This window comes from Astyanax mexicanus, unplaced genomic scaffold (genome assembly GCF_023375975.1).
Source record: "Astyanax mexicanus isolate ESR-SI-001 unplaced genomic scaffold, AstMex3_surface scaffold_31, whole genome shotgun sequence".
In the NCBI taxonomy this organism is placed as follows: domain Eukaryota; kingdom Metazoa; phylum Chordata; class Actinopteri; order Characiformes; family Acestrorhamphidae; genus Astyanax; species Astyanax mexicanus.
The window spans coordinates 4,252,832-4,267,447 of NW_026040041.1; the positions used below are offsets into that span (position 1 = coordinate 4,252,832).

Genomic DNA, 14,616 nt, shown 5'->3' on the forward strand with positions numbered 1-14,616 from the left:
ATTAATATTATGCAAAATATATATTATATTTAATATATTCAGGAATTCAACAGCATTTCAGCAACTGTGTTTAATACAGCTAGGGGGCAGCAAATACACACAGCCTTTATATTTACAATACAGGTGCCAAATCTATTGTATATTAAATGTTATATATTTAAAAACAATAGAATCTAAACTACATAAAACACAGAAAACTAAAGACAAGTGTGTATGAAAACACACACCTTTAGAATTTGAATAAAGTGCCAATTCTTTAAATTGTGTGTTTTATTTAAAAATGTATACGCACTTGTATTTAATTTTCTGTGTAATATAGTTTCAATTCTATTGATTTTTAAATATATTACATTTAATATACTATAGGCTTGGCTTGTATTGTAAATATAAAGGGTGTGTGTGTGTGCGTTTGCTGCCACCTAACTGTATTAAACACAGTTGCTGAAATGCTATTGAATTTGTGAATATATAAAATATAATATATAATAGAGTTCATAGAGTACTCAATTTGCATAATATTAATGGGTGTACAATAATACGTGCAACAACCAATTAAATGTACTTCATTACTGTCAATAATGCTAAAGATCTAAATCTAAAAAATGACATACTGTTATATCATTAATCTCCAAAAATACATACAGTCCTGAATGCAGGCGTGCAAATATCTGTTACAAAAATCAATTCCTTCAAAGATCTGATCTAAAACAGGATACTGACCCTATAAACCACCCTGCACTACCTGAGGAGCACAAACTGAAGCTTTCTGAATGGATCTCGTATTAGAATTACAACTAAACAATAGAAAAGAAACAGACCACAATGATGGTGTAGATATTTTATTTATTATATTCTGAAATAAAATTCACAGAATAACAATGCATTAGTAATATACTGGATTAAATGCCTGCAGAGGCTGTGATTATATATATATGGGCCGTTCCATCGAATCAGTGCCATTTGCTTGTTGTAACTCTGAATTAAACCAAATTAAACTTAATGTTTTATCTTTTTTCAACTCTGAATCTAATAACACATATATTTAACTATTCATAACATGTACTGGTCAAACTCAGGCAGCTTTACTTCATTTTTTCTACAAGGTTTCTAATCTGAGTATTTTTACAAAACTCATAAATTTAAAAAGCATGTTTAAAAGCAAGTCCACTAATTCCTTTAATTTTCTCTCAAGAAAAACATTATTTTAAAGAAATAATTATAGACTGCATGTTGAAGTAATTGATATCTATGACCAAAAAAAAATACTCCTGTTACTGGCACTCACTCCTGTTACTGGCACTCACTCCTGTTACTGAAACTCACTCTTGTTACTGGCACTCACTCCTGTTACTGAAACTCACTCCTGTTACTGAAACTCACTCCTGTTACTGAAACTCACTCCTGTTACTTTTTATGTTATGAGTAACATGAATTAAAGTAACAAATACGTTTTTGGCATAGAATTAGCAAAAACATGAATGATAGCTAAATGGCGGCTATGCTAATAGCATGAGGACACTGAGCTCATTCTAGTGATTTTTTCCCCAAAATTTGTATTTTAAAGATAAAAAAATGGGATGTGTTGAGATTGAGCTCCTCAGTCATCATTACAATAAGATCAAATATACAGAAAAAAACTAACGAGGAACTTAATTCTGTTCTTCACATGATCTTCAGAACCAGAACCAGCTGATGTCACTTCCTGTTGTAGATGTGACTTCCTGTTGTAGAATGTTCCAGGTGTTTCAGATTCAGGGGTAATGTGTTACGGTAACAGGACTGAGTGAAACCCAGGGACACAACTAAATTGTGTATTTTAACTTAAATATTATGAATTTATTATGAAAAAATATTTTTAAAGCATAGATGGGATTTGGAGTCGCACAACAATGCTAAAGGATTTTAATCATTATATTTTATGGTAAAGTTTATAGTTAGAGAGTGGAAGTAACAGGTAACAAATGCTATTTTTTCAGTGTTGTAAGTAGATGTTAATAATTTTTTTAATTACATATTTTTCTTTTGGAATTAGGTCAATGTACAACACACTATGCTTAGTAATAAAATGTATTTTAAAGTTATTTTGTGTGCACATTTATACATGTCATTTCCTGGGGACAGTAATGGCACCTATTCAGTGGAATGACCCTTATATATGGCAGCAGTGTAAATAAAGGTATGTATAATTTCATGCAGATTTTGTGTTTAGAAGATATAAAAGCACATCAGGACTATTTTAAAATCCTAAAATCTTGTTTAGATGTATATGTTCGTAGTTTAAATGCATTAATTCCACAATAAGTATAAGTAAACTTATTTGAATTATTTCAATAGAAAAAAGACAGCTCAGTTTCAGTAAATGGTGATTATTTTTCTTAATCTGACCATGTTTCACCCCATTAATCACCATCAGGTGAGCAGAAGCTTAAAAGGATGGAAGCATTCCTAACTCTTCTGGGAGATTGGTGTTGATTGGTGCTCCACCTGAAAAGAAAAAGTATAAAAAAAGTTACTGGGAGATTTGTATAAAAAAAATAAAAAAAAAGAATTACAGGGTAGTTAATTCTGAAACAAAAACAACAGATTAATTGCACGCAAACTTTTTCTAAACTTGGTTCTAAAGTTTTAAACTTCAATAAGGGTGAGTTTCCCAATAGCGATAAATTTTAGCAACAACAAAAAAAATAAAATAAGAAAGGACTGGAAAATAATGATTTTGCTGAAATTTCCCTTTGTAATCTGTTAAAATGTTTGAAATACAAAAAAAAAAAAAAAAAAAGAATATCTCCACCCTGCAACAACCACGTCTAATAATACAGCATTTGTTCACTATTAGAGGAACGTAAACAAAAGCTCACCAGAGAAACATTTTATTTACATATTCATTTTTTTATTTTTATCGTTCATAATAGTTCAAACAACCTCACGGGCCAGATGCAATTTCATGCAATGTGCTTCGCCTATTGCCGACCCTTTCTCAATGCAATTACAAATTCTCACCAAAAATCTAGGGAATGTCACTTTAATTTTGGAGAAAGTTCATGCAGTACTTAAGAAATGGACGTTTTTTACAGAGAATGACAAATGTTTAAAAAATCTGATATATTTACCCAGTTTTTTAATGACTGGTTCTTTGAGGGTTCTGTGAGTCACGTAACACTCGTACTGGTCTTTCTCAGCTCCCAGTATCTCCACACTCTTCCTCAGCTGGTAGGTTCCATCATCATTGGGTCTGATTCCAGAAGATGTGATCAGATCTTCAGATAGAGGTGAGCTGGATCTTCTCCAGATCACTGTCGCGTCTTTGGGGTAGAATCCAGTAGCCAGGCAGGTCAGCGTCAGCTTACTCGAGTCACTTACTGATGGTTTTGCGAAAACTTGAACATCCAGTGGTGCTAAGAAAAAAGGAAACATACCGTGAAAATAAGTGCAGTTGCATTTAAACGTATGTGAACCCTTTGGGATTATACTTGGATTTCTGCATAAATTGGTCATTAAATGTGTTCTGATCTTCATCTAAGTCACAACAATAGACAAACACAGTCTGCTTAAACTAATACCACACATGTGTTGTGATGTGATGTGATTAACGGATGTGTTGGTTAAAGCTGCCCCGCCCTATAAAAACACACACCAGTTTTGAGTTTGCTGTTCTTAAGAAGCATTGCTTGATGTGAATCATGCCTCACACAAAAGATCAAGCTCTCAGAAGACCTACGATCAAGAATTGTTGACTTGCATGAAGCTGAAAAGGGTTACAAAAGTATCTCTAAAAGCCTTGATGTTCATGTGTCCACGGTAAGACAGACGCTCTACAAATGGAGAAAGTTCAGCACTGTTTCTGCTGCTCTCCCTAGGCGTGGTAAAGTCCTGTAAAGATGACTGTAAGAGCACAGCGCAGCATGAGGTAAATCAATGAGGTGAGGAAGAATCCTAGAATGTCGACTGAAGACTAAATACAGAAATCTCTGGCACATGCTAACACTTAGAACCATCTGTCCTCCAACTGAAGCTCAACAGAGGAAGGATGATGTAACAGAAAAACGACCCAAACATAGAAGTAAATCAACAACCGAACGACTTCAACAGAAGAAAATGAATAAATACTCCTACTGGAGAGTCCTGACCTCCTGAACCCAACTGAGATGCTGCGGCATCATGACCTCAAGAGAGCGATTCACACCAGATATCCCATAATATTATAGCTGAACTGAAACAGTTTAGTGAAGAGGAATGATCCAGAATTCCTCCTGACCGTTCTGCAGCTCTGATCTGTAGCTACAGGAAACCATTGGTTGAGGTTTTTGCTGATAAAGGAGGATCAACCAGTTATTAAATCCAAAGATTCACATACTTTTATTTACTCTCACTGTGAATATTAACATGTATTTTTTTGTGGTTTTAGTTTAATCAGACTGTGTTTGTCTATTGTTGTGATGTAGATGAAGATCAGAACACATTTAATCACCAATTTATGCAGAAATCCAAGTATAATCCCAAAGAGTTCACTTACTTTTTCTTGCAGCTGTATATAAACACCCTGAGACTCACCGGCTTTCTGCAGTGATTCTTTTCTGTACTCCAGGAACTTGGTGAGCAACAGCACACACTCTTTCTCCAGGTAGCTCTTGGTGTACTGTCCCAGGATGGCCACAGAATCCCATTTCCTCTTGGTTGGTTCAGCTTGTGGAACTGAAGTGATCCAGAGCCTGTTTTCAATATCAAAGGAGAGAAAATCTGATCCATCATAACCGAACTCACTAATCCCTCTCAGAAACTTCACCTCTCCACTGGACTCCTCGATCTCACAGCCGTATCTCCACTGAAGAACATGAAGATCTGAAATTAGAACAGAAAAGACCCATAATCACAGCATAAAACATTAAAAAACATACAGTGGATACAAATAATTATCAACACACACATGGAACATATTGGTCACTGAAATAATAAATACAAGTTTAACAAACTCCTCCAGCTGTCTCAGGTTTGAACAGACTGTTTTTGGGTCATTGTCTTGTTGATGGACCCATAACCATGAAGAGTAACACAGCCCATCACCCTGAACACACCCTGATCCCCACTGTGAAACATGGTGGTGGCAGCATCATGGTTTAGGCCTGCTTTTCTTCAGATGGTTAAAATTGATGGGAAGATGGATGGAGATAAATAAATACAGGATCATTCTAGAAAGAGAAAACCTGTTGGAGTCTGTAAAAGACCTGAGACTGAGACGGAGATTTATCTTCCAACAAGACAATGATCCAAAACATAAAGCAAACTCTACAATGGAATAAACAAATAAATGTATCCAGGTGTTCGAATGGCAGAAAGTCGAATTCCAGACCTGAATCTAATGGAGAATCTGTGGAAAGAGCTGAAAAAAACTGCTGTTCATCACAAACCAACGCTCTCCGTCCAACCTCACTGAGCCCCAGCTGTTTTATAAAGAAGAATGGGCAAAAATTTCAGTCTCTCGATGTGCAGAACTGATAAAGACAAACCCCAAGAGACTTGCAGCTGTAATCACAGCAAAAGGTGGCACTACAGAGTATTAACACATGGGGCTGAATAATATTGCACGCCCCACTTTTCAGTTTTTTATTTAAAAAAAAAGTTTACAATATCCAATAACTTTTGTTCCACTTCACGATTGTGTCCCATTTGTTGATTCTTCACAAAAACAAATTACAATTTCATATCTTTATATTTTGAAGCCTGAAATGTGGCAAAAGGTTGAAAAGATCAAGGATGAATACTTTTGCAAGGCACTGTATATACTCAGGTCGAGGAGGTGAAAAAAATGCCAGGCTTTGGTTTGCTTTTGCTGTTTTTTTTGCAGCTATAGCTGCACAGCTGCACTAAGAGATAAAGTGTGAGTACAAGAGAGAAGCACGTAGCGCTAATGCTAAGTGGAGTTATAAGTCATAACTAAGTTTTGGGAGTGATCCACGCCCTCACTCCTCCCACTTCCTTCCCTATTTAAACAGTCACTTCCTCTCTACCTGCTCATTGAACAAACCTCGCACCCACCTCCTCCCCATCTTCCTCCTTCCTCGTGTTTCTCTTCGTTTGAGGGGGGGCTTCGGCTTCACGCTTTACAGCGAAGCTGCCCCGAACTCCACCCCAATACTCTGAGTTCGCTCCCCCTCTTTTCTTCTTCTTTGCCCAGTCAAGGGCGTGGGTCAATACTAGCAAATGCTAATGTGTAAAAGCAAAAAGACGCATTAATTCAGATTGACTGTTCACATTCATGTCGGATTTTGCATGTTCACACAGCCATGAAAAAATCAGATCTGAGACACATTTAGCAAAAGAAATCTGCTTTGAATCACTTCAGCTTGGTAATGTGAACGTAGCCTTGTTGGCTTTTCAATATGCTTTCTGGCAAATTCCAGTCTCACCTTTTTATGATTCGTCCCCTTAACAGTGATTTCCTTCCTCCTAAGTCATGTTTTATTGAATTCACTTTTACTAAAACAGTGTCTTTTTTTGTGATCTGACACTTTGATGTACTTTGATATTGGATTTTATCTCTGAATCTCTGTAGAAGTTGTTCTGGGCTCTTTGATTAGCGGTCGTATTAAACGTCTCCTCAGTTTTCCTCTTACGGTCACGTCCAGGGAGGTTAGCTACAGTTCAGAAGACGGTTTTATAGCTTTTACCACTGATAAGTATTTACCTTTTAATGTTCCAGGTCAATTTGACTTGTTTTAAAGTTTGAAAATCTAAGAAAAATAGTATTTTTTTAGTATGAAACGTCTTCTGCTTGCCTTAATTAGACTAATCAACATATAAAATGAAAATGAATTATCTCACATATTTGCAACCACCCCCTACAAAAACTAAAACTAAAACACAATTGCAGTGTTATGTTTCAGTGTTGTGTAAAACTATTGTGTTTTATATCTCTGTAGGTCTTTTAAAAGTAATAAAGTAGGGAACATTAAGAAAGTTTGAACAGGTATTTGTTGTATTTTAATGAAAAACGAGTAAATTATCCTAATTGAAACATTACCACCTGTTAAAGGTAAAAAAAAACATTGCACTAAATATTGATAGAACAATTAGTAATGGATTTAGTAATAAAATATATTCACACTGCTTGTTAGGATTTTTTGGGGTTTCAGACGTCTTTTTGTTAATTTAACACAAACTGGTTTAAAATGACCTTGGAACACCATTGCTGTTCCTGACGAACATAATAGGAGGGTTAAAATGGGCAGATTGACTGATTTTGAAGACGAGTTTAAAGACACCTGTGATGCTTATTACAGTTTAACATTCCCAAATTATTTCCAATCTTTTCAACGGGAACCATCATTTTAATCCAAGATTCTGCTGATTTTCATTAGCTGATTTTTAGTTTTAGTTAGTTAGTTAGTTAGTTTTCTTCTCAGCTATTTTTTGTGACTTGTGTAACTGATGAATCACTAACCCGTGCTATTGTGGTTCATCCTCTGCATCAGAATATCCACGTTGACCTTGAACCACTGTTCTTTACTCTTGCGAGACTGGGTTCCTTTTTCCCAGTAATCTTCCTGCATCTTCTCCATCATCCAGCTCTGTTTAGGAATCTTCTTCTGCTCCTTACTGTTGTAGTAGTCGATCTCTCGGTCACACAGCAGCCCCAGAGCTGTGAACTCGTAGATTCCTGGTAGATCCAGGTCTTTGTTGAGGCCGGTGTAAATGTAGTACAGGGAGTGTCTCTCTGGAGGAGAGATGGAGAAACAGGTTACAGACCTCAAAAAAACAGAGCAAAGGACTTAGTTTGTCTGAAAAATCATACAGTAGCAAGAGAAAGTATGTGAATCCTTATACTAAGGGATTAAACTTTGATTTCTGCATAAATTGGTCATTAAATGTATTCTGATCTTCATCTAAGTCACAACAATAGACACACACAGTCTGCTTAAACTAACACCAGACAAAACAAAATTATATATCTTTGCATGGTTTTATTGAACACAACATGTTAACATTCACACAGTGAGGGGGATAAAAGTATGTGAACCCCTAGACTAATGATGATCTTTTCTAAGAGCTAATTGGAGGCAGGTTGTGATGAGATTAAAGGATGTGTTGGTTTAAGCGGCAGTTTTGAGTTTGCTCTTCTTAAGAAGCTTGATTGCTTGATGTGAATCATGCCTCACACAAAAGATCAAGCTCTCAGAAGACCTGCGTTCAAGAATTGTTGACTTGCATGAAGCTGGAAAGAAAGGGTTATAAAAGTATCTCTAAAAGCCTTGATGTTCACGTGTCCACGGTAAGACAGACGCTCTACAAATGGAGAAAGTTCAGCACTGTTGCTGCTACTCTCTCTAGGCGTGGTAAAGTCCTGTAAAGATGACTGTAAGAGCACAGCACATGCAAAATGATCAATGAGGTGAGGAAGAATCCTAGAGTGTCAGCTGAAGACTGAATACAGAAATCTTTGGCACTTGCGAACATCTGTCTGCCACCTGAAGCTCAACAGAGGATGGATGATGCAACAGGACAACGACCCAAAATCAACAACCGAACGACTTCAACAGAAGAAAATAAATACTCCTTCTGGAGAGTCCTGACCTCCTGAACCCAACTGAGATGCTGCAGCATCATGACCTCAAGAGAGCGATTCACACCAGATATCCCATAATATTATAGCTGAACTGAAACAGTTTAGTGAAGAGGAATGATCCAGAATTCCTCCTGACCGTTCTGCAGGTCTGATCTGTAGCTACAGGAAACCATTGGTTGAGGTTTTTGCTGATAAAGGAGGATCAACCAGTTATTAAATCCAAAGATTCACATACTTTTCCCCTCGCTGTGAATATTAACATGTTGTGTTTAATAAAATCATGCAAACATATGTTTTTTGTGTGGTTTTAGTTTAAGCAGACTGTGTTTGTCTATTGTTGTGACTTAGATGAAGATCAGTGTCAGTTATGACCCAGGCAGGGAGACGAGGAGACGGACGCAAGTGCAGGTAGGGTGAAAATAAATAATAATTTAATAAATAAATAACAAATAAACAAAGAAACAAGGAACGAGTAACACGAAACAAAGAAACACAAATAACCAAAACAAACGAGCGATAATAATAAACAAACCAAACAGGGCAGGGAAATATAAACAATAAACTAATAAACACAAAGCAGGGGTATATACAAGGAACTAGGGAACACTTAAATAAACAAGAAACTAGAAACATTAAACAAGAGATAAACAAAGGACAAGGGCTAAAGCTAAGAAAACGAGGGCTAGGCTAGAAAACACGAGAACGACAAAACAACAGAGGAAGGTGCAAAGACCGACGGAGACAAAGTGGCACAGGGGATCTATTTAAAGAAACAGGAAACACACTAGAATCGGAAACACCTGGGGAAGGGGCGGAGCTACAAATGAGAAATACGTGGTGGAAATCTACTGACAAGAGACACAGAGGAGTACAGGTCACGTGGGGAAAACACAGAGAGACATGAGAGAGGGCTAAGACGTGACAATCAGAACACATTTAATCACCAATTTATGCAAAAATCCAAGTATCCAAAGGTTTCCAAATAAATTCTGTATAACAACATTAAAAAAATATGTGGTAGTTTTTCTGGATGTTTGGAGAAAAATTAACAGTTCTGATCTATATCTGTAAATTAACTGAGATTAAAACTACGTGGGTATATATAATGCAGAGTATAAATAATTATAAAACTTATAAGTAAGCTTTTTCTCCAAAATATCTCTGGAAAAACAGAATTTAAGTAAGATTTCCCTCATACCTTAATTTTCCTTTTGTTATAGAATACTTCCTTCAATATGTTTATTACAACAGTTTTCACTCCTTGAGTCTCACCATTAATATAAAGTAAAGGTTTAAAATTGCAGGCTTTGTAAAACTGTTATAGATATTTAAACTCAACCAACCAATTTTAAATGTATTATATATATATATATATATATATATATATATATATATATATATATATATATATATATATATATACAGTAGACTGTTATGTACTACATAAATAGTGGAAAATCCACCTGCATGTAAGCTACTTTTTTCCATCAGAAAGTAAAAAGCACAGGAAAATAATTATAACCATCATCAATTTGTCACTTTTAGCATGAAATGTTTACTTAATTGTAATCAGGACTGAAACAAGACATTTCTTCTGTTTCTAGAACTGATTAAACAGCGTGTTTTAAACAGAGTAGCACTGTTAGCCCTCTCCACCAAACAAGAACAGCATGAAATAATATTAAAACTAAAACACAGTATCAGTAAAATCAGATTTTACAAGCCCCAGACTCAAATGTGGTTTCAGTTTGGAGCAATATACTGCAAGCTAAGCTTACAAACAGCCATATTTTACACTTAACATGATATATTTACACATTTAACCCGATCGCTAATGCTAATCGCAAATGCTAATCGCTGCTAGCTTCCGCCTGCTAGCCTTCAGCTTTAGCAGTTAAAACAAACACTTAAACCCAATTTATCGCCTAGGAAAACGTACAGAGTCTGGTTTGAGCTCAGAGGAGCTCCGGCACAGACACGAGAAACACCACTATTCCTCCTATTACACCTCAATGCAGCGCTGCAGTGAGTTTCAAGCTGTAATTTCACTTCTTTAAAAATATAAAAAATCAAGGAAATCCTACCTAGTGTGCCTTTAATGTGAACTAATGAATCACTTTGCTAAAAATGTACAAAAGTATATTTGGAAATTAGTATTTTCGAAGTATATTGAACTTCATTAAACTGGATGTGTGCTTCATAGAAGTCTATTTTTTAAAAATACACTATATTGCAATTTTTAAAAAGTATGATCAAAGTTTACTTTCAAACATTTGATGAAACTTAACATTAATGTACTTTTAATATACTTTAAGTAAATACATACATCGGTTAGCATATTTACAGCATACTTACACATGTCTTAATATGTTTTAAGTACAATTAAGTATATATATATATATATATATATTTTTTTTTTTTTCACCAGGGTAGTGTATGGTAATTTGTAGACGGTGCCTTAAGCTGGTAACTGCAACATAAGTACAGTTCAAACAACAGGATCTCTGCAGTTAAATATATATATATATATTTCCAGTGTAAACGCAGTAAAATCTGCTTGTTTTGATTGCCAATGATTTTGGTAGTACTTTGCTAAAAGTTGCAGTTTTTTTGCTGAATAATAAAAAACTGTACAGGAAACTTTTGTGGATTTGCGATTGTGAAACTAACTTTACTGCAGTGATTCACAAATAACGGTTTACTGGAGACCGTTAGAATCTGGATTTAGAATAAAACCCTGGATTATTGTTTTTAAAAGTGTAATAATTAAAGTGTTAGTTTTAAAGTTCGGTCTTATTTTTATTTTGTTCAGATTTCTGTTAAATCTTTACTTTCGTTTACTCTTAACGTCTCACACACACACACACACACACACACACACACGCGCACATACGCACTTACCTCCGAGTGTAGAAAGGACGATTGTAGTCAGTAGAAAAACACACACTGCTGTAGAGACCCCCATCTCCTCCTTCTGATCTTTAAATTGGGTTAAAATTTCATAAAAAAAAAAAACTGATTTCAGTAAATAAAGTTCAGCAGATCAGATCAGATCCTTCCCGATGTTCCTTCTGAGTGTCCAGCTCCCTCCCACTCTGCACTCTGAGGGGCTGGACCAGTGCACACTGTGTTTTATCCCTAAAAAAACAAAATACAGCCCCTTTATAAACCCAATATATCATTAATAAGAGCCTACTTCAGTTTCTGAATCAGTTTCTCTGATTTTGCTATTTATAGGTTTATGTTTGAGTAAAATGAACATTGTTGTTTTATTCTATAAACTACAGACAACATTTCTCCCAAATTACAAATACAAATATTCTCATTTAGAGCATTTATTTACAGAAAGTAAGAAATTACTGAAATAACAAAAAAAAAAAGATGCAGAACTTTCAGACCTCAAATAATGCAAAGAAAACAAGTTCATATTCATAAAGTTTTAAGAGTTCAGAAATAATCAATATTTGATGGAATAATCCTGGTTGGTTTTTAATCACAGTTTTTATGCATCTTGGCATCATGTTCTCCTCTACCAGTCTTACACACTGCTTTTGGGTAACTTTATGCTGCTTTACTCCTGGTGCAAAAATTCAAGCAGTTCAGTTTGGTGGTTTGATGGTTTGTGATCATCCATCTTCCTCTTGATTATATTCCAGAGGTTTTTAAATTGGTAAAATCAAAGAAAATCATCATTTTTAAAGTGATCTCTTATTTTTTCACATTTTTAAAGTGTTTTTATGTTTTATTTTACAAGAATAAACCAGTTAAGGACATAAGCTGTTGAAACATTTAAAGAAACCATCTCAAAAATAAGAAAAAACAAACAATGATACAGCTGATACTGATAATTACAGATTTCACACTGATCCATAATATTTATGAATGTGGTATAATGTTTTCAAACCAAATAATACAAACATTTATTTAAACGTTCCAAAAAAAGCTTTTATTGAGGCTCTTTAGGCTGTAATGTAACAGAGAATGTTCCAGCAATATTATGAAAATGTGTGATGCAATAATTCCTATTTAGGAAAATTCTGAAAAAAAACCCCACTAATGCTATGAAAATGTTTAAAGAAATATTCTCAAAACAAAAAAAATGAAATAGTGACACTACTGATACATAATTAAACGTACATCAGACTGATACATATATTTTTAAAAAAGAAATGTGATATATTTCACAAACCTTCAAATACATTTATAGGACATAACTATGAGATTTTCTAAAGAACTCCTGATAATACAATATTTTAAGTAAACTTTTCTTACTTTTTTTTTTTGTAATACATCATGCGTAAACCAGTATTTGTGGGGAAAAAAATAAACAAATTTTACCCGAATTTTTTAAATAATAGCAAAAAAGGACAGCTTGAAAGACAAATTCAATCTTTTAAAGACACATAATAAAAATTAACCAGTTAATCCTGCTAACCAAACGAACAGAAAACATTATTAGTAAACACATTTAGCAGTGCCTGCAATCTTTGGTAAAATAAATTTGGTAAAAAAAGTGTAAAAACATAATTCATAATATACAAAATACAAAATCTCAAGACATGTATCGTTTGATATAAAAGTACAAAGCCAGTATAAAATAAAATGTAGCATGAAAAAAATATTTAAACACAAAAAGCCAATAATAAAAAACAAAATAATAATAAACAACAATAATAAACTAATAAATAATAATGGCCATACTGTCAATATGTCATGGTCAGAACAGAATAGCAGACAAGCGCAGATACTGATAAAAACAATATATGTTTATTATAGGAATAAACAGATGAAATCAGGGTCGATACAGAAACAAGGGTGATCACCAGTAGACAGAGCAATGAAGACAAAACCATACCATAAACGAGAGACAGTCCAGAGTTCATACACAAGCAATCCAGTATCAGAGGTAATCCAAGAGGCGGTGGTGAAAGTACAGTCCAGGTCATACACAAACAATCCAATATCAAAGGCAGAGGCAAGAATCGGCGTCGAGAAAACAAAAAGCAAGGTCATACACAAAGTAAACTGAGACAAGAGATAAGTAACGCTTTGTACGAGGAGAACCTACAATACGCGGCGTGGTAGTCTGTTTGGCGTGCACCTTTATAGTGCCAGTAATCAGTATTCGGGACTTCCTGGTGGAAGCAGGTGAGGTGTCACGTGATCAGGTGAATGCGTGATGTCAGCGGGTAGTGCATTCTGGGTAGTGTAGTTGTTAACCTGAGAACCTCCGTTAGAGCTTGGTGTGGAAGGGACAGAGGAGCTAACAGCACCAGACGTGACACAATAACAATGTGCCATTAGGTCCTTAGTATTAGACAGATTGGTGTTTTAATGAGTCACACTTATGATCAATAAAAAGAAATACCAGAAAAAGATCCAGTAAATCTATATTTCTGTACTTCACCAAAGAACAAACAGTGTATAGATCATATCTTACACCCTGCACAAGGTGCATTGTGATGCTCATCGCTATCTTACACCAACCAACAGCCAGTATAATTAAAATAGCCACAGTTCTTCTGAATTTATCTAAACTGATGGGCGTGGTGTTCTGGTTTACAAACCCAACTTTTACATCAATAATAAACAAAATACTAAATAAAATAACATTTACTGTTCCTGTGAATTAGCTGCCAAAGTCAGAGCATACCTGAGCTGCTGGAGCTCCTTCACAGCGTCAACCAGCAGCTCAGTTTCCTCTGCAGAGAAGAGTTTGTTGAACACGTCCAGGTAGCTGCACCGTTACAATAGCAATCCACCAAAGACAGAGCTCACCTGATTTACTCTTAAAGAGAATGATGATCAAGAGATGCTCTGATTGGTTTATTTCATCTTTCGCCCAGAATTAATTTAGAAAATTAGTACATGACTTTTGCATCTTTCGAGCTGCACATGGTGTACTTTTCCCGCCGTTATCATAGCAAAAAAAACACTCTGACATGCCCTAAATCCAGCTGTGCCATATGCAATTGACCGATACGCTATAGATCACTAAAATAGGGCCCTCAATCTTTCAATAAACAGTGATAATGGAACTGTGGTATAATAACAAT

At 35.1% G+C, this 14,616-nt stretch overlaps 1 protein-coding gene across 1 annotated transcript; it reads right to left on the reverse strand.

The window, feature by feature from the left end:
* Positions 1-823: 823 nt before the first annotated feature.
* On the reverse strand, positions 824-11,676 carry LOC125788874 (zinc-alpha-2-glycoprotein-like). Its single transcript, XM_049472822.1, has 5 exons — positions 11,462-11,676; positions 7,439-7,711; positions 4,552-4,839; positions 3,111-3,395; positions 824-2,484 (listed from the first exon to the last, which is right to left on the reverse strand). The coding sequence occupies exons 1-5, from the start codon at positions 11,523-11,525 to the stop codon at positions 2,426-2,428; spliced, it is 969 nt and encodes a 322-aa protein (XP_049328779.1). The 5' UTR covers positions 11,526-11,676; the 3' UTR covers positions 824-2,425.
* Between the last annotated feature and the right edge of the window lie 2,940 nt (positions 11,677-14,616).

What these genes read in the sequence shown, in the direction of transcription:
- LOC125788874 (XM_049472822.1), bottom strand. Translation starts at nt 11,525, where the DNA reads ATGGGGGTCTCTACAGCAGTGTGTGTTTTTCTACTGACTACAATCGTC. An exon ending in GATGAACCACAATAGCACGG is followed by an intron (nt 4,840 to 7,438) that starts GTTAGTGATTCA and finishes TTCTAATTTCAG; the next exon opens with ATCTTCATGTTCTTCAGTGG. An exon ending in ACCAGTCATTAAAAAACTGG is followed by an intron (nt 2,485 to 3,110) that starts GTAAATATATCA and finishes TTTTCTTTTCAG; the next exon opens with GTGGAGCACCAATCAACACC.